The sequence below is a fragment of the Rhopilema esculentum genome, chromosome 13 (assembly GCF_057945365.1).
Source record: "Rhopilema esculentum isolate cy_ngs chromosome 13, ASM5794536v1, whole genome shotgun sequence".
NCBI lineage: Eukaryota > Metazoa > Cnidaria > Scyphozoa > Rhizostomeae > Rhizostomatidae > Rhopilema > Rhopilema esculentum.
In genome coordinates, this window is record NC_142827.1 from 8001816 (window position 1) to 8026539 (window position 24724).

General features: G+C 35.0%; 1 protein-coding gene across 2 annotated transcripts in view; it reads left to right on the forward strand.

Moving 5' to 3' along the window:
* Positions 1-24724, forward strand: part of LOC135692288 (katanin-interacting protein) — a 30316-nt gene that overhangs the window by 458 nt on the left and 5134 nt on the right. Inside the window, exons 2-40 of one of the 2 annotated variants that reach the window (XM_065210390.2) lie at positions 468-547; positions 1594-1745; positions 2257-2314; positions 2669-2720; positions 3279-3336; positions 3473-3591; positions 3783-3893; positions 4772-5027; positions 5565-5586; positions 6136-6194; positions 6480-6614; positions 6973-7025; positions 7466-7584; positions 8262-8568; positions 9267-9383; positions 10085-10237; positions 10911-10985; positions 11632-11721; positions 12250-12344; positions 12852-13025; positions 13518-13583; positions 13911-13976; positions 14643-14707; positions 14862-15069; positions 16131-16173; positions 16978-17173; positions 17501-17597; positions 18161-18302; positions 18717-18811; positions 19237-19339; positions 19764-19858; positions 20206-20248; positions 20842-20994; positions 21517-21586; positions 21880-21930; positions 22223-22338; positions 23320-23381; positions 23783-23948; positions 24566-24635. In XM_065210390.2, coding sequence (XP_065066462.2) covers positions 468-547; positions 1594-1745; positions 2257-2314; positions 2669-2720; positions 3279-3336; positions 3473-3591; positions 3783-3893; positions 4772-5027; positions 5565-5586; positions 6136-6194; positions 6480-6614; positions 6973-7025; positions 7466-7584; positions 8262-8568; positions 9267-9383; positions 10085-10237; positions 10911-10985; positions 11632-11721; positions 12250-12344; positions 12852-13025; positions 13518-13583; positions 13911-13976; positions 14643-14707; positions 14862-15069; positions 16131-16173; positions 16978-17173; positions 17501-17597; positions 18161-18302; positions 18717-18811; positions 19237-19339; positions 19764-19858; positions 20206-20248; positions 20842-20994; positions 21517-21586; positions 21880-21930; positions 22223-22338; positions 23320-23381; positions 23783-23948; positions 24566-24635 — 4192 coding nt within the window. The remainder of the gene's footprint in view (positions 1-467; positions 548-1593; positions 1746-2256; positions 2315-2668; positions 2721-3278; positions 3337-3472; positions 3592-3782; positions 3894-4771; positions 5028-5564; positions 5587-6135; positions 6195-6479; positions 6615-6972; positions 7026-7465; positions 7585-8261; positions 8569-9266; positions 9384-10084; positions 10238-10910; positions 10986-11631; positions 11722-12249; positions 12345-12851; positions 13026-13517; positions 13584-13910; positions 13977-14642; positions 14708-14861; positions 15070-16130; positions 16174-16977; positions 17174-17500; positions 17598-18160; positions 18303-18716; positions 18812-19236; positions 19340-19763; positions 19859-20205; positions 20249-20841; positions 20995-21516; positions 21587-21879; positions 21931-22222; positions 22339-23319; positions 23382-23782; positions 23949-24565; positions 24636-24724) is intronic. The other variant, XM_065210391.2, reaches the window with a different exon arrangement.

The window sequence follows — 24724 nt, forward strand, 5'->3', positions numbered from 1 at the left end:
TAGATATGCGTGTACAATATTTGTCATACAAGGAGCCGTTGTATTAAGAAATGCAGTTTTTAATCTATTTTGTACAAAAGATCTAATGAAAAGAAACAACCAAACTGGTTTGTCTAATTTTTGACAAAGCCAGCACAGGCTGGAAAACTTGCATATGCTCGCAGCTACACTGGACATTTTGTGCTCATACCTCAAACCTTTTGTGATCCAAATATCAATAAAGTCATGTATATGATGCTTTAATTATGTTCCATTGAGAATTGACAGTCAGTTTGTGTGACTGTCAATGATTGTAATGATTGCCAAGAAGTTTCTAATTGGATTTTGTGACAAGGGAGCTCGAAGGATACAAAGCTTATTAACCCCTAGACTCCACCATCAGTAATGGTATTAAGTGCAGGAATGTTTTGCTTTTTGCTAGTATTGTTAATTTATCTATTGTGTTAAATTTTCTTTTTTTTAATTAGGATGAATCAGATGGAAAGCAAAAAGATGAAATTCCACAAGGATATGAGGAATACCTTGTGCTTCTTCAACAAAGAAATAGGTAAGAAATTAGTGATATACCATTTAGATGCATACTAACCAAGTTAGAAAAATTACACATGATTGCAGTTATTTGTCTTTCAAATTTGGGACAATAAGGACTTATGAATAATGAAAAATTTTTGGCCATTCCTTCATCTCTGAAATAACTCTGAACTTTAATTCACAACTGTTAGAGACTATCAGTGGTTGTTCCAAGAGATTGTATGGGGGAGATTAATTAACCCCGTTCTGTCAAAATATGGTCCACATAATTATGCTAAAAATTGATAAAAATACATTGGGTAGGGGTAGGTCAAGTTTTTGAAGAATTAACCTGTCAAAAAGCACCTTGTGTATCATCATAATCTTCCTCATAATCAACATCATCATCATAAACATCATCAACCATTCAGGCCACTGCATGCCTACACAGACTCTTCAGCTTCTGTCAATCTTGTGCATCTCTCATCCACATGGTGGCACTGATGCTCTGTAGGTCATCACACCATCTTTATTTTGGCATGCCTTTTCCTCCTTTCCTTGCTAATGGTGTCCCTTGTATATACCAATTACCATCTCATTATGCAGTAGCTGCTGCTACAATTGGGTGAGATAATGACCATACTTTTAAAAATTTAGTGCAATGATGTTTTGAAACATGACTAATAATTGAATTGGTGTATTTCATAAAACAGAAAGCATGATGTGCAAAGCCAATCTCCATGATTTTATCCAGTTATCAAGGCACATGCCACCAGTGGTGCCAGGGTGGCCATGCCCCCCCTAAGTAGTTTCAAAGCTGCAATAAAAGGGATAAAAAGCCTTGACCCGCTACATTTTTAGCCTTGGCCCTCCCCACTTTCAAATTTGTGGCGTGGGCCCTGGTTATGTCCACAGAACAATAGATTAATGTTTGGGAAAATAGGAATCTGGTTATTCTGTTGGAATGATGTTTATTCTTAGCTTTCCAGTTTCTTGAATTTCTCCTAAATAGCAGTGCTGGATATTTTGTATTTTAAATTTTTCATTTTGTAGAATTATTTCCCTATCTTAATGTGTTTTTAGATTGTTGAAGAAATTAAAGGCCAAAGACAAAAAGCAAAAAGATTTGGAAAAAAGGGAACAAGGATTTTCACTTTACTTGAATGGTGCAAATGTTGATTTGAAACTTGGTAAACCAGAGCACAAATCTGCCAGGAAAGCAAAGACAGCTGATGGTAAGTCTTGTTTTTCTCCAGTTTGGTATTTAATATAGTAAACATTGTATCTTTGTATTTAACTCAGAATGTCTCAATATTAAATTGAAAGTATTCAGGCATTTCTGTTTTCCATAAATTGTTTGATGTTTTAGAAAATCCTGGCAATTATCTCTTCCATCATTTTTTTCTCTTCTTTCTTTCCTGGGCTAAGAAAAGTAGTAGTTTTTGCTGAGCTTAGCTTTTAATGCTTGATGATTTTATTAATTCTGTAAAAAACAAAAGCTGCCATTTTCAAACTATTTCCCTTTTGATTCTTAGAGTAATAATACATTTTGTAAACAAATAATTTATTTTTACCTGGATTAAGGCAATGAAAAAATTATAACTGCTTTTTATTTTGCTTGATTTGAAGTTTTGTTGCAATGTTATCGATAAAAATATTTCGCTACCACAGAACCCCAGTTGCATTATTTCTATTTTGAAACAGGAATTTGATAGTCTTTCATGAAAACATTTGTCTTATTTTTAGTGGAAAATAATGGAAGGCACAACTTAGCTGAAAGTCCTAAAGCAGTTGAAGAGGACAGGTAACATATCTTTGTTCTCTTCAAAATAAAAACATCATAAGTCCAGTATTTGGAAATTTGCTTTTGTATCTCCATGACACCTTGCTGGCAGGCTGCCAGACAGTGTCAACCCCTCTGAACAATAGAAGAGTTAACAATCCTTGCAGGGGCTTCATATTTATCTATTCAGCAGATTAACAGACTAGCCACTATTTGCCTAGATGCAAAAATTCAGTTTCTGTAAATAACAGAATGTGATATGTATATCTATCTTTACTGCATTTGTAATTGTTTTGAAAAAAGAAATGTAGTTTATGAAATTAGATGTGAAATTATATTCAGTTCTGATAGCCATCAAATGTAATTTTTACACAGCTCAAGAGCCTGGACTGCTCCATCAAAACATGGAAGGAGAGGATGGGGAAAGGTGCTAAATTCAAATCATTTTTATGTGATTTATAGAAAATTGTTATTCACAAATATAATGAGATTTCACCTGATATGTTTTGAGTTAATATAACTCTTTTAGATTGTAGGCAAAGGTAAGGACTGACAACCCTACTCCGTTGCTATCACTACCAAAGCACACGAGAAACAACCTATAACACAGTGCCCTTATAATCCGGAGATGTCCTGATTATGTCAGTCAGAAAAATTAAGGATTTGTGTTTAAGACTCTAAGTCTACCACCAGCTTTGTATTGTTTCTTGCAACTATCGAAATTTGCAGCCAAGTTCTATTTTAGATGGACATAAATGATTAGAATTTCATGTCTTCTGTCTGCTTATTGCTGCTTTCTACACAAATTGCAATTAAGGTAAAATTGATATCTTGCTTAGGTAAGTCATTTGTATCTATTTAATGTTGAATAGTCAAAACTGCTTATCCATTTAAAACATTGTTTATTAGATCCAGTAACACTTGATAATTTGTTTTGAATAAGGGTTATTTTTTGCATTAACTTATTAACGTTGTGATTTTTCAGTCTCCATCACAAATTAAGATAAAAACAGAGAAAGGTGAAAACATGGAATTTAAAACAGGTACATACTGCTTTATTTGGATGTGTTTTTCTGTTTTCATTATAAGCCATAAGCTTTATTTTTGCTTGTTTGGTTCTAACTTTCTTGGGCGAAAGAAGCAAAAGACTTTTTTCAAAACACTGTCTACGATTTTTAGGGAAAGTGACCGGAAAATACAGTGAAGACTTTGAAGCTTATCAGAGTTTGCTAGAGGAACAATTAGCTGAAGAGGATGATAGTGATGAAGAAATAGGAGAGGAGGAGGAGATCCAGAAGGTATCTTTGGTTTTAATGCTAAGCTGCCGCGGTTCTTGTGAGGTCTATGCAGTTGCTTTTAACCCTCTTGTCACTTATTCCGTTGATTAAGAAATGATTTTGTTCTCCCAAGAAGCACACATTTTCTTATAAACACTATTTGTAACCTTTTGAATTAATCACCACGAACTGCATTCTTATGATACTTCAAGGGTGAACCTGAAGAAGAGACAATTGAAGATGAAATAGGCACAGATGAAGAAGAAATAGAGGAAATTGACGACAATGACCAGAAAATGACCTTGACCATTAAAGACGTAAAGGTAAGTTCAAATTCTTAGGAAACCACATTTAACGGCGATTTATCAGTAAGATACACATCCTTTCTATAGTCCGACAGGTGACCGATTTATGGATGGTTCATTGTATGACCTGAGAATTTTTTCTTTTTCTTTTATATCGTTTTTTAAAATACACAACCCCAGTGACCGAGCCTTTTCATAACTTATGCCGCTATTTTGAATCATTCTATAGATTATTATCTTTTTAACTGTGTAATAAGGAAGAAACGCAGGATGGGCAGTCTGCCGGATTCTGTGAATCTTGCCATAAGTAATAATATGAAGGAAATAGTCAGAAACAATGAAAAACGATGAGGAGAATCCAGTGTTATGTAATATGATTATAAAATAAGTTGAATTTAATATATACTATTATTTCGCCCAGGCATACAGGGCTTCATCAGAGTAAATGTAACGAACGAGTGGATGAATTTCAGAGAACGGTTTTCGCTAGTTATAACCTTCACTAGGGTTATTCAGATACAGGGAGCTGGTACTTATGTCATGCAAGGCTCATTTTAGTTGAATTCAAGAGCCATGAAATTATTTCTTTATCTGCAGCTAGCATAATGCTGATTTATGGTGGGTAATCACCTAACAAGCTTTCATTTGATTTGCTTGTTTGCTTGGTAATTCAGTATGTTTTACGTTAACTTATTCAATGTATCTAAGAATTTTCATATTTTTCTGTAGGTTTGAGGGGTTTGACTTTCAAGGGATTCATTATGGCTGATATTCAGTTTGGTTTTTAAATGGTTAAAGCTTGGAAGCTAGAAAATGGTTCCAAAAGTGACTGAGTGGCACAGACAGGCAGCCAGCCATTGAAATCAATTTATACTTTCGATCTTATTTTGTTGTAGGCTCTACGTAGAAGTATAGAAGCAAACAAAGAAATCGTTGAAAGCATACGAAGTATCAGAGAAAATATACCAGAGGCTGATGATTCAGATACTGATGAAGATATCGAAGAAGATATTGATAAATTGCGAGAAAGTCGTGAAGTAGATCCTTCGCAGCTTCCTCAGTTGGGAAAGACATTGCCCAAGGGTAATTTGGAGAGCGACTTGAAGGAAGACAAATCTTCTTCCGCTAAGACTGTGATGGAATCTTACAACAGTAAGTAATGAATACACAAGGCAGATCAACCGCACTGTAAGCCTAGTAGAAAGGACACTTAAAGATTTACCCGTATGAAGTATAAAAGTACTTTCTATTTCTAGCGATATTTTCATGCAGTTATATGTATTGGATGTAGATAATTTTTCTGCCAGTAAGGTATAAGTGTGGTATAAGGTTCTGAAATGCTCCTTTCTGAAAACCATTTCCAGCCAATCTAAATAAGGATAAAACCATGCTGTTCTTCAAAGCTATTGGTTATCTTGCCCCATCAAAGCTAAAGAATCTGGTTCATACCATGCTGATTTACAACAGCAGGACGGTTTATGTATTCTCGATTTGAGTGCATATGAATTCTTAATTCTGCCTGTCTTTTTCACTGGCTAAGCTAGAATAGCATCATGTACCTGAAAATTTGATAAATGATGCGAGCCATGCAGCGCTTGTGGTAATCAACAAAATTCTATCCCATTTGTCCTTCATTTAAAATTTATTTGTCGAAAAACAATGCTAACTGTATATTTGTTTTCTTTGTAGGCAAAAGTGAAACTGGCAATAAGTACGTAAAACTTTCTTTTCTGTAGTTATTCTATTGAATTTGATCATTTTATTGACAAACTAAATGCTTTAGATAAGTATTAATGATTCCAGTTTTTGGGTTTATAAATATATTCTGCAGTAACCAGATCAATTTTAGTATAGAATAAATTCTCCCTGTAAGGCTAAAAGCTACCCGTTTAAATTTACTATATAATTGATATCTGTGTAAATTGTTTACTTGCCTGCTTAGTTCCATTTTCTTTCAATGAATGTAGGAATTTCCTTAATTTTAACCTGTTTTACTTATGACGATTTTTGCAGCAATTTTTTACTGAATGCATTTAAGAGGAGAAAACATATCTTGCAATCCTACCTTACGTGTATTTTGATGTCACAGAAAGGCAGTAAGCCTTTTCTTACATACAAAAGTAATTACTTACACTCCTTATGGTTCAAACAGTTGCTATTGCATTTACGTATGAAAGCAAAATAAATCCGCTCTTCTTTTTCCCCCTGTGGTTTTTAGTATGTTAGAAGTACTAAGTTGTTAATATTTGTTTTTTTTCAGCGACAAATTGGAACCTCAACCTTTTAAAAGAGTAGAACAGCCAATGGAGATGATTTCTGGTGAGTGGCGGTCATGTGTACATAGCCTATGACATGTGTTTGATTCTGGTTATCAGTTTTCTGGCCTTTTTCATAAATATATTAAATTTTTTTTCTAAATTAGTTTGTTTCAAGAAATATTTTGTCTGCAATCTTATTTTGAATTTAGAACAAAGCTTAAATATTTGCATGTCATCGATATTTTAAGTAGTTTCATTGTTGGTTTTTTCTTTATTTATTTAGCAGCAGATCGAGATTATTTGAAATATATAGTGATATTTTTGTGGCTATACTCATTCTTTGCAGTTCCTAGAAAATCCAGGCCATTATCAGCTAGTCGAAAGCAGAGACAAGATGACTCAACAATCAGTAGCGACGCTTCAGTTGAAATAGCTAATGCGATTTTGGAAGAAAATAGAAAAATTGAAGTAAAACAAAGTGGTGAGTTTTTGATCAACTGTTTAAGTTTTTTCTCTCCCGAACTTAGACCTTGCCCAGAGTTTGCTTTTCCGTGCAAAGAGACTATCAATATCAGGATTTTTTTTTCACATCAACCAATAATTATGGTCTAGATATAAAATTCCCTGCAGATCCTTTTTAGGTAATTTGTAAGCATTACCAATGATCTCTCAATTTCTGATGCTACCCGTATTGCCTAAGTTATCTATGTTTATAAAAATCTGATGTTTTAGAGAAAAGCTTGCAAGCTGGACTGTTGTTGCAAATAGACTTATTGTAACTTTTTTTTGAAAAGCTTTTTAAAGTGTTTGTATTTTTCTTAAAGCGCCTTATTTTTCAGACCCTCCATTTGGCAGTCGTGTTGAAAGAGAAACAAAATCTGCTCCAAGCAAGGTCTGGATTTTATGATAGTATTTTAACATATAACAAAAACACCAGTCTGTCAGCTTGTATATCCATGGCTGTTTCTGTTGCGGTATTGTAATGTTTTTGCTTCATTTGATGAAAGTTTTCTTCTACTATTATAATTTGTTTTGTATTTGCTTATCGTTTTATGCAGACTGAGCAATCAACATCATGTGCAAAAAAATGTACTTGATTTTCAGGCAGGGTGGTTATGAATATCTTACCCGATTCTAATTTTAAAGTATCTAATGTACGCAATACTGCTTGCTAAAGATTATGTCGAGTGCTTCTTTTCTTAGCATTTCACCTGTGTTTTTGCAATGATCAATTATGACGTCATTTGTTGTAAGATTCAAGTATGTCTTGCCTGTCGGATGTCTTCGTTTATTTTGTTGTTGCAACATTAAGGACATTTATCAATTTTTCAGCAAAAGCAATCAGTAACCAATGAAGAGCCAGTAAACAGACCGTCGTCAATAGCAACTGCTACAGTAGACAACGAAATGATAGGATCAATTGTGGAGAGAGTAAAGAAAATGACTGCAAAGTTTGTATATACCCTTCATTTGACACTTCCTTTATGCGACAGTCTGTATATAAAAATAATGTTCTTTTTCTAATGAAGCTGTAGGATACACACACGGTCTTTTCTTTTGCTCGGCTTTTATATCAAGGATTCTAGCATTATTAGCAAATATAGGAAATCTGTAAGTAATGCTAAAGATGTAGCGTAGAGCTTAAAAGACATTCTAATGCCCGAGATTCTTTAGAGGATAAAACGTCATAATAATGATCAACAACTTTTCAACTAGGAAATATATATGTACCCGTTGGCGTTTTTGGGCCTACATATGTATAATTATCGAGAAACGCAATGGGTGTATAGAATAGGCTGGTTCTAGGTTGCTACTCCGATTTTCACGCTTAATGCCATCATCAGGCAACTGTTCTTCGTAATAAATCTTTTGTTGATAGCATAAAGCGTGAAACTCAGAGTAGCAGCTTAGAACTGTCCTGTTCAGTACACCAAAAGAGTGTACAGCTCTGCCTATACGACATTGAACACTTAATGACAGATACATACATACAGTTGTGGAATGAAATAGGCTGACTAAAAAGGCAAGCAGATGAATACTGATAACAGTAGCCCCAGAAAGCAATTTTCCCTAAACATAATCATTGTTTCGTTGATTAATTCAATCATTCTGCTTGATTTTCCTACAGACAACAAGTACATTTGCTGAAAATGCTCTCGAAGCTTGAGGAGCTTGATATCACTGAAGACGATGCCACGTTTAGCACGGCGTTTTTCGAAAAGAAGCGATCACGTGAGTCAACTGAAGGGGTAGCAGTAGGCCCGCTGTTTAAAGAAACTATTGAAAGTCAAGTAAAAGGCACTACAGCATTGGAAAGTAGTGCTATAGTCTCATCAGGGAGTGATGAAACTGACCGTGGTAAAATGGAAATTTTGGAAGTTTGTGTTGAAATCAATTCAAACTGGGGACACCCGGATATGGTTGGATTGACAGAGGTGGGTAATTTGCAAACCTTTCTACATGTCAGCAAGAGAATATGCCAATATATCCCATTATGTCTTGCTCGTATGTGTTTTACTACCATAATCCAAGGCGATTATAGCAAAAATATCCAAGGCGACTATAGCAAATTTATGGCGATTATAGCAAAAATATCTTCGCGTTTGTTGCCATAATCGTGCAATGAAAACCAAGCTTTAGATTCTACTATACATGTTAACTGAAGGAACCAACCGTTGTCTTTTCGTATTACATAATCTTGATAAACTATTTTGCAGCAAAAGTTGACGAAAGTTTGAGGGGCTTTTCACGATTGGTTGAATTACTTAAAAAAGGGTAAAATATTTGGAATGAGTTCATTTTTCGCCAACTCTGATTAAGCGGATTTTGAAATTTAGTTTTACTGTAAATCATATTGAGCTCGTTTCAGTCTGTTCGTGACAACAAATTATTATGAGAATACATATAGGCTCTTACCCCTGGGTTTATACCCTATGGGTTATTATCTTACAAAATTTATTCCCTGAGTTTGATATAGACTACAAGCTGATCAACTTGTTGCTTCAAGCAAGATTACAGATAGCCTTTTAAAACAGTTTTTAGGCTATTTGTAAGCAAATTCTTGCTTCACCCTACTTTTTTCAGGCCTTTTTCTTCGCTTTTGTAAATTAAGGTTTTAAATTTGTTTCCGCAGGTAGAATTTTTTGATGATGACAAAAAAGCTATCCGTTTGAAAGAAGACCACATTGAAGTACTTACAAGTGGTATTTGCTATACACCAAACCGTAATCTGGTCAATGGTAAAACGAAGGTAAGAGATGCTGGCGATGCTTGCAGAGTTCTTAACTTTTTTGAACAAGATTTCAGAAATTATTAATTGTATTCGTTTATTAGAGGTTTCTACGGCTTTTGTTTATGTTAAAGCTTTTTAGCGATTAAACTTTGACAACCATCACAACCGAAATAAAGAAACGGCGATTAAACTGGCTTGGGCACATGTTAAGGTTGCCAGAAAGAACACCAGCAAAATTAGCTTTCAGAGAACATTTGAAAAAAGTCAAGGGTAATCGGGGAAGACCAAAACAGATATGGATGAGACAAATGAATAAAGACCTGAAACCAATAAATAAAACAGTGGATGAACTAACTGAGAACGATAATGAGCGAAAGGAATGGAAGAAAACAGTGGCAAGGCTAATGCCTTGAATTAAGACGGAAGAGCCAGTAAGAAGAAGAAGAAGAAAGCTTTTTAACCTATATTTTAGCTTATGTTGATGGTTGAGCAATATTTAACACCATCAGCAAAGCATTGCACTAAAAATTCATTTCTGGTAGAAGTTATGCAAATAGCAGTAGGAATTATCTAACGCAGAAAATTTCAAAAGGATCCTAAACAAAACCAGTAAAGCCATTTAACTTTTTGTTACTTGTTTTTCTGATGTGTTGCAGTTTTCTTGAATTTTTTTCGAGCCCTCTACTTATAGATATAGTTAATCGCATTTGACTTTTTAGACTGTTAAAGAGAGACATATGTGGAAATGCCAGTTAAAACAGGACGAAAATGTCAAGCTGATATTTCATATTCCAAAGGATCTCATACCTGTCCGAAAATCCAACTTTGGAATAACAAAGATTGCAATATGGAATTATAACAAGAGCCTCTACGTAAGAGATGTTGTTTCTATAGAATAAAAAATAGAATATTTTTAATTGTGGATTGTTCATTTTTTAGTCATATGCCTTACCAAGTTATAATGGCTGATTTAGAATTTTATAATGAGCCTTTCTGATCGACATTAATTTCCTAGAAGTCTCCTTTTATCAATGTCCTTCCTATGAGGTATTCTCCTTATCAAATGAAATTAGCATCCTTCCTATGAGATTTTTTCGGTATCAAATGTAATGAACCATGCCTGTTTTTCTCCGCCTTCTCTAAGGCTTAGCAGACCTTAGTTATTTGTGAACTGACGGTCACTTGAAGATATTGAACTTTTCTGCAATAAACTCTATCTGCATAATATTCATTTATTCCAACTGGCACTTGCAGCCTAGAAGTATGTAATAAAATGTTGCCTGCCATTTACTTATGCAATTGATTAAATTTAGACCCATTTTAAATACCGTATTATGGAAAAATGTGCCAAAGAAGTTTCTTGCTTGATGAAATCATAAATTTCCTACTTTATGTGATTGCTGCAGAAATCGCACAACATTTCTATTGATTATGTATATCTACTTGCATTGCCAAGGATTTCAGACCTTCTTCTTTTTCATTTGCTAAGATTTCTAATCAAACTAGGATGCTTAAGTTATTGATTTTCGATATCTTGTTTTTAAGGAGTTGAATATTGGTGCAAAGGAAGTCAAAGTAATGATTGATGATACACTAGTATGGGATGGAATCGTCGATAAGGTGGGAATCTGCATTAGTGTCTACTGTATGATTCAAACCCTGATACCTATTGCCTCGAGTATGTCACTAGATCAGTTTCTACTCAGTCTCGTCAACATTCCTTGTAAACACAAATTAGTTTTTGATACGTTAATGCATTTTTGAATGGAGCAGATTAAGTCTTAAATTTGCATTTTTTTGTTTTAATTTTCCTTCAGTTATTTGCAATCTTTTCTTGCCCTCGCATAATTGTTTTGGAATCAAGCAATTAGCTTCTTGAACAAGATAATTTTGCCGTGTTTTCAAACATTGTTTGTTTATTGATTTTGCTAGTGTATGTGATGGGTTTCATAGCTACTTTTGCAATTGATACTTTCATTATTGAATTGAAGAAAGAAGGAGAGAAAATTTCTTGAGGCATTATTAAAGCTCTATTGCTTCTGTTATTTCATTTTTATTGTCAAAAGCTTAGCTGTTCATTTGTGCTACGTAGGCTACGTAGCTCACATATTCCGGAAATCTGTCGGCATCTCTAAATCAAAATTTGTCTCTCTAAACAAAATCTGTTAAACAGAACCTCCGTTCAATGAGTTGTTTGTGCCTCCCTCGCATTATCCATATAAACACACTAAATCATTTTACAATCCTCAATCTGCTCTCATTTCAGGGATGTGGAAACCAAGTGTTTGATTACAGCAAAGTGATAAATCTTTTTGAAGATGAAGTTCCTGTTGAGACAGGGAGAGAATCACAAAATGTAAGAATATCCATCTGGCTGCCTTATTTCTTAATCCCAATGTTTTTGTTTCTTAATCCCAGTGTCTTTGTTTATTAATCGCTAACCCCTAGGATTTACTATAAAATACGTGAATGTTCTGTTTTTAATTTTTTGTATCATCCAGTCGTGAAGCACCTCTAGCCAAACAATTTAACTTCTCTACTGTGTGCTTAATTATCCTATTTTCATTAATTTCATTTATTTTTCTTACCTGTCCTTCCTCCTTTCTTTTTTCTTTTTCCCCTATCCCTTTTCCCTTGGCTTCCTTCACAGCCACCGTAGAGCAACGCATCTGTTTTTATTTAGCATTGCCTTACTATGGCTTATTTTGATACAATATTGCATTGGGAAGCTTTCATGGTCTACTGTTGGTACAGATTAAAAATACGGTTTTTGTTAATTTGTTATGCAGCACACAAATTTTGTGCATCATTTCATAAGAAACGACAACATACATGTTGTTTTTGTTTACATTGCTGAACATTGTATGAATCTTTTGCTTTACAGGAAGCAACAGAGAGATGCAAAACTGCCACGTTAACGAGAGACTCCAGCGAGCTTGCAAATTTACCGAAGGTCGAGACTCAACATATTTCTAACAAGTATGTTGATTTTTAATCTACTAATAACCACTAGATCAGTTACTGTTCAGTTACTTTGAAGGTAAAACCAGGTACTTTGGCCATTTAAGAAGTTTTTTTTTAAGACAAATGTACTTTTTTGTATGGGATATAAGCTTAAATATCATTCTAATTTTTCAAACGATACGCTTTAGACTTTTTCACCGTTAAAGCTAGCACTTAAAATTTTGTAATACATCCTTTATGCAATTGATGGAGGTAAACGGACTGTAAATGAAACAGGGTAAGAATTTACGGCTTATCTATTAGATTTTAATCTTTTAACAAATATTGAAAATTGTCTCTACTGTCACAAGTGTTAAACACATTTTCGCCTGTTTAAAGTAATGAACACTGTACCTTCCATTTAGGTCTTTAAACTATGTGCCATTAAGGATATTTAGGTAATGCTATGTAGGCAGTAATGAAGACCATGTCTTTTAATTCTTACATAATTTCAATTTGAAATATTAGCACTTCCTTCTATAGCCAAACTGAAGCAGTGGGTACCAACAAAAAGGTTTTTGCCAGCGATGAGATATTTACAAAGCCAAGACCTCCTTCAACGAAGGCAGACCATCCTGTCAGGCGCTCTCCTTTGCTCAGAAAACTAACCCCTGACAGCACCATTCCCGTCTCTGCAGAGAAACAATCTGTATCAAGGTATCACTAATCAAATAATACTACAGGTTATTTTTAAAGTGCACCAAACACTTTCCTATCATCGAGGATATTACAGCAACTTCTCAGAATTTTTTCACTCTTACGGACACTGGTAATCCATACTCGATTTTTGCTGAGTAGATCATCGGAGACCAATAAAACTGCCGTTTTGTGTACTGTTGGCTGCTTTTATCGCCACATTGCTTTCCCCTTTAAAACCTGAAAGACATTTATAGATAACAATAGTGCAGGATACGTATATAAAGTAGAACCTGGATAGACATTACTCTGAGAAGCTTAAGTTTTGTCACTAAACCCTGAGTCTCTGTCATTCGTTTTTCGCTAATGTTTTTCTTTAAGATAACCTGTGGCATTGCTACAAAGGCTACTTAAGACGAAGTTCCTAAGCAGTTAATTGTAGATTGGAAGTTGTTCATAGATTTTGTAGACTCCCAGCTCAAGCCTGTTTTCCCCTTTTTTTTCTAATACCAGGTCTGTCACAACGCCTAATATGTCATCACCATCGGAACAGCCGATTCCATCAGACCCTTGCATAAGGTACAACTATTTATCAGCTCTTTTTTCCATTGAAAAGACATAGGTATTTTATTTTGATTTAAGTAACCGTTTCCTGGGAACATTGGCAAATTTTCACAAAAGTCTTTCACAAAAAATCACATGCCGAAAACCTTTTTACCACGCAATCATCTTAGGTACAAAACAAATATACAGCCGTTTTTTATTTAGTTTCAAGAGAAGTTTTTTCCAATTGAATAAGAAAAATAAATACACAACAAGTTTAGATTGCAGAAGCATTTTCTCCATTGATATAGATTCGGTTGAGAAGAGAAATCTCAGTAAGAGTGTCTGAAATGTTTTTTTCAGGGACCATCTACCAGCATCTCGTTCTTCGAAGATTTCAACAGAAACAGATCCAATCTCCCGAAATAGGTAGCAGTTACCCCTTATTCTTTTATCTGCTAATCAAGTGGTTGTTACTTTCATAGGCGTTAGTTATGAACGACAAAGAAAGATAATTATAAAAATAAGATAAGATAAGGGAAAATTATAAAAAGCATCGTGTCATAATTAAAGGAGAGGGTACACCCAATTGTACTCAAATACGCTGAGTCATGATTTTCGTGTTGCAGTGTTATTGGTAAGCTTGACTCTAATCGCATGAAGTTGGCTCGTACTGATTTACAGAACAACCCCCATCAATAGCAAATGCAGATAACCGATGCAGATATCACATGAAACTTCAGCGATCTCGCCGAAATCAAATGACCCCCTATAATGAAGGCCTATTCATTATAATTAAATGTGTTTAATTCTTCTGTATCATAGGCCAATTTTCTATGTGGATTTTAGGTAATGGAATCGAAATGTTATGATAAAGAAGTGTGTCCAGTTTTTAGCCTCTCCAGTTGGTATAAGGAGACCAATTCTTCACATCATTGACATAACCAGCAATCGAACCCGCAGTCCTCCACACTGCTATCAAGCGCCCAAACCACTTAGTCATTTTGACTTAACCTGAAGAATATCTCTAATGAAATGGTGGTTCAGCCATTAAATTCTTTGGTTAGCAAATTAATCATTCTATTTTACTTGCAGCGCGACGAATGATGAATCAGATTCTGCTGAAAATTTGGTGGACCAAAAACCCGTATGGCTGCCTGGTATGGAACTCTATTATTGTATTTTTGGATTTGTTTAACGGTTTTGCGACATTTCTTGCAATACCTCGGAGAATGATAGCTAACTTAAAAACTTTCGATTGATGACTTTTGAAGGGGTGAAAGTATACCATTTCTCACTCACACTATGTTACAGATGCCGTCAGAGATGCCAAAGATGAAAAAAGTTTCACTGCCGAAGTGGAGAATTCTTCATCTCCCAGACCTCGATCAAGGCCGACAAGCGGTCGCAGAGCAGGAGCAAAAAGCACCTCTGAAGGAACTAACGTTCGCACGGCGTCAGCTGGGAGAAGAAAAGGAACGCACTTGGCGAATGAAGAGGACCGTCTGGATGCTGATGCAAAGTACTTATTCTTTGATAGTTTCTGCTTGTTTTTATTGAAAATGAGTTTCAAAACTTCCACGAAAAGGAAAGTTAAAAGGGCGTCCTAGTGTCAATAACAAAAAAAGATAGAAATGTAAAAAAATTATAATACTTGAATATTAAGAATGAAAAAATATGTAGCTTATTCTATTTTTAACTGTTTAAAATTCACGATAGAAAAGTCGTGGATCGTAGTTGATTAGAGATTTGGTTTCTGACCAAACCGCGAATCTGCTAGTAATTAATGCAGTGTAAATGACATACCTCATTTCAGATTAGTTTTCAAACATAGTCTTTCTGGCATCAAAAAAGGCATGATCACAAATGTTTCATCCAATAATTTTTTTGGCTAAGCTCGCTCAGTTCGTTTCCCCTCTTCACTCCTGAACATTATCACCTTGGCTACGCTTCTTTGTTTTCTGTTAAAATCTTGAGAAAATAAGCAATAGTTAATGTATAATGACTCAAGAAGTTTATTTGACTAGCTCATATGTTAAAAAATGTTTACAAATCAGGTTGCTTTGAACCCACACATTTTCTTTTCTCCTGGAACTTGTTCAATGACAAGGAACTCATTCGAGATCATGCCCAAATTCAGGAAGGTTTCATGCTGTAAAGTTTTCATATTTTTATTCAATCGTGCCTGTAGAGAACAGCCTGTCAGACAACATTGTGACTCATGCGAATTCGGATTCCTTTTACGATCTATGTCGAAATCACCTCAGTAAATTCTAACTTTATATTTGACATTGTAAACATTTGTATGACCGAAAAGTGTTGTTAGATTATTTTTGATGATGACGATAATGTTTCATGTACCATGCATGATTCAGTACCAAACATTTTCTCTGTAGTTTACTTCCCAACCTATCTTCAAAATATGAACTCGAAAAGGTTCCATCTTTGTCCTCAGATTATCACTTCAGTTTCTTTCCAGCTACTTTTTACTTTGTTTTTCGCAGTGACACCACTAATGCAACGCCAAATTGGTTTTACTCTTTCTTTCAATCAGATTGCTTTAAATCTTTATTCTCTTCACAGGGAAGACATTTCCGAATTTCTGAATGAAAAACCAAAGCAGAAGGTAAATGAAGATTTTTTTAAAATATACGTTTCTAAAGAGCATATACATACAGCCCAGATATCGTAGAATCTAGAAACTGGTCTTTTCATAGCCTATTTTTTTAAACTTTACACCTTTTTTCTAGTAGCGTAAAAATCAGTTTGAAATATCAATGCTCTATGAGTATGACTTAAAACAAACCTGATCAAACGGAAATTGTCTCATAAGATATTTTGATGAAAATTACTTTTTACCGGTTTGTCGTGTTTGATACGGTATAGACAGAGCTATACAAGCTCCAGGAAGGGTTGCTAGATGATCGCATTAAGAGTAAACACTGACTTGTAACTGAGAACCACCTTGTTCTAAACCCCGTGTACAGCTCTTCCCTGACTGTCTAGTAGAACTGCAATTTTTAATATAAATTTGTATATAATTTTTTATAAATTTCAGTATATATTTATATATATATATACTTGCAATTTAGATTTAATCGCAGAAATAGCACATTGTTGGTACCGGTTTCATCTGATCGTGCAGAATCTTCAGCCCTTTTATCTATCAACTGCTTTTTGCGGAATATACATAAATATACATAAATCTATATATATTTATATATATACTTCAGTTGCCTGATGATCGTATTAAGTATGAAACTCAGAGAAGCAACTTAGAACCGTTCTGTTCTATACACTAAAGATGTAATAAGATGTCTTATATTACCACTAATATATATCAGGCCAGTGTGATTCAAATATACTAATGAATTTTGCTAAAATCTCTTTAATCTGCTATCTGTGCTATGCATCAACTTCCTTGTTTTAGCGACCTCTTAGCGGACGAAGACGTAAGGATGAAGTAGATGGAAGCACTTCAATTGGTAAAAACGAAGAGCAAGATGGGAGGCGAAAATATCGAGAAATAATTGATAAAGAGTTCGAGCAATCTTTAGATTCAATCAACAAATTTGAACATTCGCACCTTGGAAGGATAACGTCCAATTTAAATTTAGAAGCAGATGGTGAGAAATTCACTACGTTTATCAAAATTTTCATCTCTAGTGTTTTGGATATTCAGAATTGAGGTCTTTCGCGCTTCTAATAGTGAAATTCTAAAATGTTCGTGTTGTTTCCATTTTGCAGATTCGAGAGCCTATTATATGTGCACGAATTTGTCAAAATGCTTTTGAAAAGTCCAGTATTGGAGAAAACAAAGGATTCCCATAAAATAAATGCTAAGATTTTTAGCTTGTCTGTCTGTTATTCGTGGTTTCACTTTTGTGCTGGATTTAGACTGTATGTTTTATGATTTTGATTTTGAAATTGTTATTTGTTTTTACGTTTTTTAGGAGATGCATTGGATGCATTGATACAACCAAACCGGGCAGTCAAAGAAGAAAGTCTCTGCAGCGATAAATCCATAGAAACACAAGAAACTTCTCAAAGGTGGGCTTGGTAAACGATAAATTGTGTTTATGTCGTGGTTCTTAGCCTCATATTATTTCGCAAGAAACAATGTGATCCTAAAAACCGTCAGAAATAATCTGTCTTTAAAGTTTTAAATACTACTGAGAAATGACTGTAATGTGATTTCTCATCAGTACCGTCGGGACGAAATTCGTATTGAGGGGGGGGAGGGGGGGGAGGGGGGGGGGGTGGTTGGTGGTGGCTGCTTATTGTTTTGCTCCCATTCAGTACACTGTTAGAAAGGAAATATAGTGCAGTATGACAATTATTGGGGGGCAGTATGACAACTATAGCCCCCTCGCTTCCGACTGCCCTGCTAATATTGATTTATTAAGCAAAGTCATAATATCCAGTGCTGCAGAAATTGATTGCTGTATCTTAATTCTACAATGCACAGTTCGGTGAGGTCATACTTGTAGGTTTTCTCCCCGTTTTGTTGTTGGATAGAATCCGTTCTATTTTCCAACTTACCATGGTAAATTGTGATTTACCTTTTGGTGCTAAAGTTATTTTGTTAAGTGGTGTTGCTCATATTTCTACAGGGATGTTTTCGAGATACCGACTCTTCCAGCTGGCAGGAACCTCGTTCTCAATTTAAAAAGCACTTGGGGCGATCGGCATTATATAGGGCTGAATGGAGTCGAGGTTTTCACATCCACTGGGGAGCTTGCAAAGATTCTTGAGGTATTATGATTTACATAACTGGGATGCTCTGTAAATTACTGCACAAAACTTTAGTCACGCTGACTTTTAGCTGTATGTTGAGAATCAGTACTTCTTTTTCACTAGTTGAAATTTCATTTTCAACTTAAACCAGTCATTAAGTTTGGTTTTGAAGATATATGCAAATGCAGAAGCAAATCATGGAAGTTATACCATCTGATTTATATACAGCTGCCCGTGTTAGCTTGGGTACGTCTTTAAGGATATTTTTCCTACAAGAAAAATGCTTTTTGTTAGTCAACTATCTGATTCACAGTACGGTTCCCTTGTAGGAAGGTTCACCAAAAGCAACATACTACTTTCTAGTGATCGTTCTCACTATTTTAGCCTCGTTTACACTTTCGTAAATCTGTTAAATTCTGTTTTCTTTTTTAGATCACTGCTGATCCTTCCGACATTAATATTCTCCCAGAATATGACCATGACCCTAGAGTTGTTTCTAACCTTAATGATGGTGTCTATATGACAAGGTGAGGCCTGATATATAATAAAAATTATCTGTTTGTCTAATATGTATGAAACTGAGTCATGCCGTAAGAATTCATGCCGCATGAATTTTTGCCGCATGAAGTCGTGCCGCATGAACTCATGTCGTATAAGTCATGCAGCTTGAAGTCACTCTGAATGAGGCCGCGTGAAGTTGGGCTGTATACAATCGTGCGACTTGAAATTTGACTGAATGAAGTCGTGAGGTTGTGAGCTTCTGTGTTTGCGCATTAAAGTATTTTATACTGATAAGGGTGTATTTATTTTTTCTAACATTTATTCACTCCTTTTTTGTTACGCGAGGAAGTCTTAATTTTTGTCTTTAGCAAAACATTACCGCGACTTTATCATGCTTCTCTTGTGCATCATGATTCGTTGAATTTGATGAATTCTTTACATTTCGTTACAGAGATGATTTGCACCTATGGTTGACTCCTTTCACACCGGGAAAGAAGCACATTGTTAGTTTGGTTTTTGATAAACCTGTGATCATTGCAATGTTAAGGATATGGGTATGTTCACAAGCATCTAAAGAACACATATGCTTTTATCGCAATCCTTTATATATAGCCCTCTGTTTTTAGTAACTTTTTGAACCTATATTAAAATAATAGAAAAGAAAAATAATAATTAAAATGCTCGATGGGCGGGCTTCAGTAAAGCATTCGATTGTCACTGTTTGACAAAATACATTCTCTCCAACTTTGCTGATATTTTGGTTAGGTCCTAACCTTGGAATTGTTGGCAACATCGATTTATCGATATCTCATTTTAACCTTTGTTCTCAGTCTTAGCTGACGAAATCTTTTCAAACTGAACATTTTTATCATTTGTCATCATTAAGACACGTTTGCCTTGAAAATCTAGTATTATACTTCAACGATACCTTTTGCGTTAAAGCTATTCAATCTAATTGTGTTCTTCTGCTCTAAACAGAACTACAATAAATCAAGAATACATTCAACACGAGGCGTAAGGGATATCGAAATCACTCTAGATGATTCTCCGATTTTTAAAGGAGAAATTGCAAGGTGATTCTTTAACAGTTTACTTGTTATTCAAAGGGATCGAGTATATAGCTTCGTGCTCATTTGTGTCTTTACATAAAAATTTACATGTACGTGACTAAAAGACGCCGTGGACAGGTAAGCCGGAGAACGGGGGGACACGGCGGGCACGCGGCGGGTGCTTGCTTCCGCTTTGCCCCCTCCTACCATAGGGTTCCCCAAGCTCTTTTGGTTGCAGTATACTTCGAGTGTCTTATTGCAATGTCAGCATCATGAAATGAAGACTCTTTAATCACATACCTGTTACGTTGCATGTATTTTTAAGTATACTTTGTTTTAAGCAGCTTTCTCCATTTTTTGTACATTTTTAGGGCTAGTGGAATTCTTTCCAAGGAGTCTGAGCCATATGGTGACGTAAGTATTCAAATTCTGTCATATTAGAATTTAACTTGAAATCTAAAACTTTCCCTTAATTTCCACCTTTACTGATTTACTGCATTAAGGATTAGAGTCCTATTTGAAACATTACAGTTGCCCTTTTCGATTCCAACGCGCGTTTTATTAACTAAGAACCAGAAACAAAAGATCTAGAGAACACTTGTCGGAATTTTGTGAAGATTATAAAAGAGTCTGTCTCGTTTTTTAAATCTGTTTTAGAATAATAAAAAGTAAAAGAGTAGCCTTCCGTTTTTGAAATAGTGTTATTTTGGATTCGGTTGGACTGTGACTTGTTGCTTATCATATCAAACTTGTTTACTAATATAAGTTCAACCTCAAAGCAAACTCCACAATCACTACTTGTCTAAAGTATTACTTATCTGTACACTTGAGTACAGATTTAAAGGCATCCCTTATAAAAATCGAATTATATATACGCTCTGTGAGTCCCTGTCAAGACACTTCTTTGTCTCTATATTTTGGTTTCGTAAAAGTTCTCTTGAAACAATTTTCAATTGTAAACTCTACAAAATGTTGCTTCAGTGCTGTTATCGCAATTTTCTTTGCAGATTATTCTTTTTACAACTGATGAAGATATATTAGAAGAAGTTGCAAAACATGATTTTACATACGAATATGACATTGTAGAGGAGGAAGAGGAGCAAATGATGCAGTCAGTGGAGCGGGATAGACCAAAAACTGCAGACCAAGGGAATTTAATGGTTAGTATCTTATTTACTGAGTTGCGAATTCAAATCTACATTTGATTGTCTCAGACAGAGCTTTGTCGACGGATTTTTGTAGCTAACTTTCACGCTAAGTTTCAATGTTGTAAATTTTCAATTTTCAGAATTATCCTCACTTGTCAGTGTAGTAGTACGATACTGTAGGGGTGCAGAGACCCTCTCCCCATTTTACATCACTGTAATTAGTGCCAATGATGACTTTGAATAATGACTCAAGCACGGCACAAGTTTTTCATTTCAGTGCTCATTAGATAAACATTAAGAATCTGCTGGTGTTCTTTAAATCCAAATTTCATTTTTTAATCGGCTGAACCGTCGTATTTTTTTTATTTTCTTTCTTAAATATTTTAGAAAATTAAAGAAAATTGCCTGTTAAAGATAATCGATTGCTTGTACACACTTTCATCCATTGCTTTTTCTTAAACCCTTTAGGGTGAATAGAAAATCATTCTCTCAGCTATGCAGAATGAATATTGATGTACGTAATATTTTTTACAGGAACCTCTTGAAAGACCATACACGTGCCCAAAATCAAGGCAGAATGCAGACCGCATAATCGAAACTCAAGGTTTGTTGTTTGGGCCTAAACCTTTTGTCTAGGGATACATTGCTTTACAATTTTCTATTTCTAGCTGAATTCTACCAAAAAAGTCCCCTTCGAAAGCGTCTATACGAAACGTTGGACCCTAAACGATCCTGCTTTTGCTCATAAACGTCCTTGTAACAATTTATTGTTCCAAATTAACCAAATAACCATTTTATTGTGGGTTGTTTTATAGTATCAGAGGATTCTAACAATTAATTGATCCAGCTTTATCACTTGACTGATAAATTGAAATTTTCTAAACCATTTTTTATCAGTGTCTACAAATTTGGCTCCTCTAGTAGAAGAATTGGATTTTTCAGGGAAAGGTAATCAAATGTTTTTGCTTTAATTTCCGTTTTTCCTCTCTGGTTATTGTGTTTTTTTATTTATTTGTCTTTGTATAAAAAAGTGCAGCTTGTTATACCAGAGAGTGAGACTTTGCAAAAAACTTGCTGGCTTTCTGACTATTTACAGTTTTTAAAATAGCTACATATCAATAGTAGCTGCTCTATTCGTGATGATTCGCCAACTTCTGTAATTCAAAGCACTGCTTTCTGTGCAATTTTGCCTTTAATTTGTCTTACCTTTGTCTTTTCATCATCTACTCGTATTTTGTAGTGGTGCGGTTGAACTTCACCCAAACGTGGGGAGATCAGTACTACCTTGGTCTCACCGGTATTGAATTACTTGGTGAAAATTTTGAACCATTGCCCATTGAGTTAAGCTGGATGGACGTAAGCTTTTGTTTTTCAAAATTTGATATTATGGCGTCAGAATTCTTTTCTTTGCTTATGCTTGAATAATTTGTTTCTTATTGTCATTTCTTTATCAGTAGAAATGAGGAGGTCATTTGCATTTTATACATCTGGTTTATGAAATACTCTATTGTCACTGTCTTTGCAACACATTTCTCAACGTTTTCGGTCAAAGGACACCTCTTAATAACGGACACCTCTTAATAGCGGACACCCCCCCATTAACGGAAACTTCCCAAATACCTTAACCTCCCAAGCATCGAACCCCTCCCAACCACGGACATCTCCCAACCAAGGACAGCTCCCAACAAAGGACATCTCCCAACCAAGGGTATCTCCCAACCAAGGGTATCTCCCAGCCAAGAACATTTCCCTACCACGGATGCCTCCTAATGATAGACACCTCCCAACAGCGGACACCCCCCTGCGACGAATACCTCTTCACAACGAAAACTTCAAAATATCGGACACTTGCAAGCAACAGACAAATTCCTTTTCTATGGTCGAGGCTCTGTGCAAGGCTTTTTACGAAGTTTTATTTAAGTTCAGGAAGTGACACGATTAAATCTCATTTCTTTAGTTTTTTCCGCCTTCTCGGCCTTTTCATTAGATTCTTTAATAAAATGCTTATACATCAACACATAATCTAGTTTTCATACTTCTCCTTGAATCTCAGATTTATATATTCTTTCTCCTTTCCACCTTTTCCGTATTCTTTAATTATGCCAATTGTCTATTCTCTTGCTCGTCCCATACCTTTAATTTGCAACATTCTTTATCCGGACAGAAACTTTAGCCCTACAGCTGTGCGCAGTTTCGAGGTTTTATTGCACGTAGAGCCATTTTTGCATGATTTTAACAATACACCAATTGTTTTCACTTACTTCTTACCTTATTTACTAGCTATTCAAATTCTTTACTAACATTGTTTCTTTTTCATTGTAACAGTTTCTTTTTCAGGCATGTCCACGTGATCTAAACGAGTTAGAAGATTATGGTTGTGATGACCGAACTTTAGACAAGTAATAACAATTTTATATTACATTTTCGTTTTTTGACAATGAATATAGCTGTTAATATATTCATCTAGTAGAGTGATAACAGAGACACGCTAATGATATTTTGCTACTTTGAATGGCCAAAGATACAAAACATGCATTTTGATCAATCAATAATGGTGGTTCAAGACGAAAGTCAACGTCTAAGTTATTCTGCCATGACTTATTGCTAACTCAGTAAGTATTCTCAGCATAGTTTCAACAATTTTCTTATTGGTTTGAATCAATGGTCGATGGATTCCCTATTTGCCAAAGTATCAATTGGCTGTAGCTTCCTTTAAGCGAGGTATTAGCGAAAGAGAGGCTGCAGGATTAACTCTAATGCAAAACTGCGATACTAAGAATGCTCCTTTTGAATTTTGTAGGCTAATCGATGGTGAAAATGTGACGAATTCAGATGAGCATATGTGGCTAATCCCTTTCACAGAGGGTGAAGACCATATTTTGACAATTTCATTTCCAGAAAAGAAACATTTCACTGGGATTCGGATTTGGAATTATAACAAAACTACAGAAGATACTTACAGAGGGGTATGCCAGTCTGCTTGCAGTTTTAACTTGTATTACCTCACACTGCAGTAATTTGAATATTTTTTGATGCGAATTTTTGAACATTATTTGATGCGAATAAATAAAGGAAACGATCCTTTTCAGCTTATTTACTTTTTAAGATACTCACCCCTGCCCAAAAGTGTAGGTAAATAAACTGGAAAAGTTTTTCCAATTACCAAATTATCATGTAGCATCACATCTAAGCTTTTTTGTTGCCTAATGTTTGAAGATTAGAACAAGCAATACGTATGCTACTTTTATTCGGGTGAAAAAGTGATAGCTAGTGCTCGTTTGACTAGCAAAGTATTCTTCTATCACTTGGCAAAGTCTCTGGGAATCAAAATTTTATGGAAGCAATAGCGACATTTTCCATTATTTTTAACCATTTACCTTAAGGTCTAATTCCATGTTTGCACCCATTTTTTCTAACTCTACATTGAGTTATCCTCCTAAAAATATGTCGATTGAGCTTATTGATTAATACCTATAGCTTGATGCTGATGTGTTCAGTAATGTTGTTAATTATAGCATATATCATGGGGATATAAGCCTACTTTTGTTTGTTTTTTTAATGAGGTGTTATTTTTCATAAACAGGCGAAGAACATGCATATGTACATAGATGACAATGAGGTGTCACCTGAAATGGGCTTTTTACTGCGTAAAGGTTGGTGAATAGCCAAGTGTTTTGCAATCAAATTTTTCCTCCTTTCTTTGCTAGGTTTCTATCTTGCCAGGTATCTTTGCTATATTTTA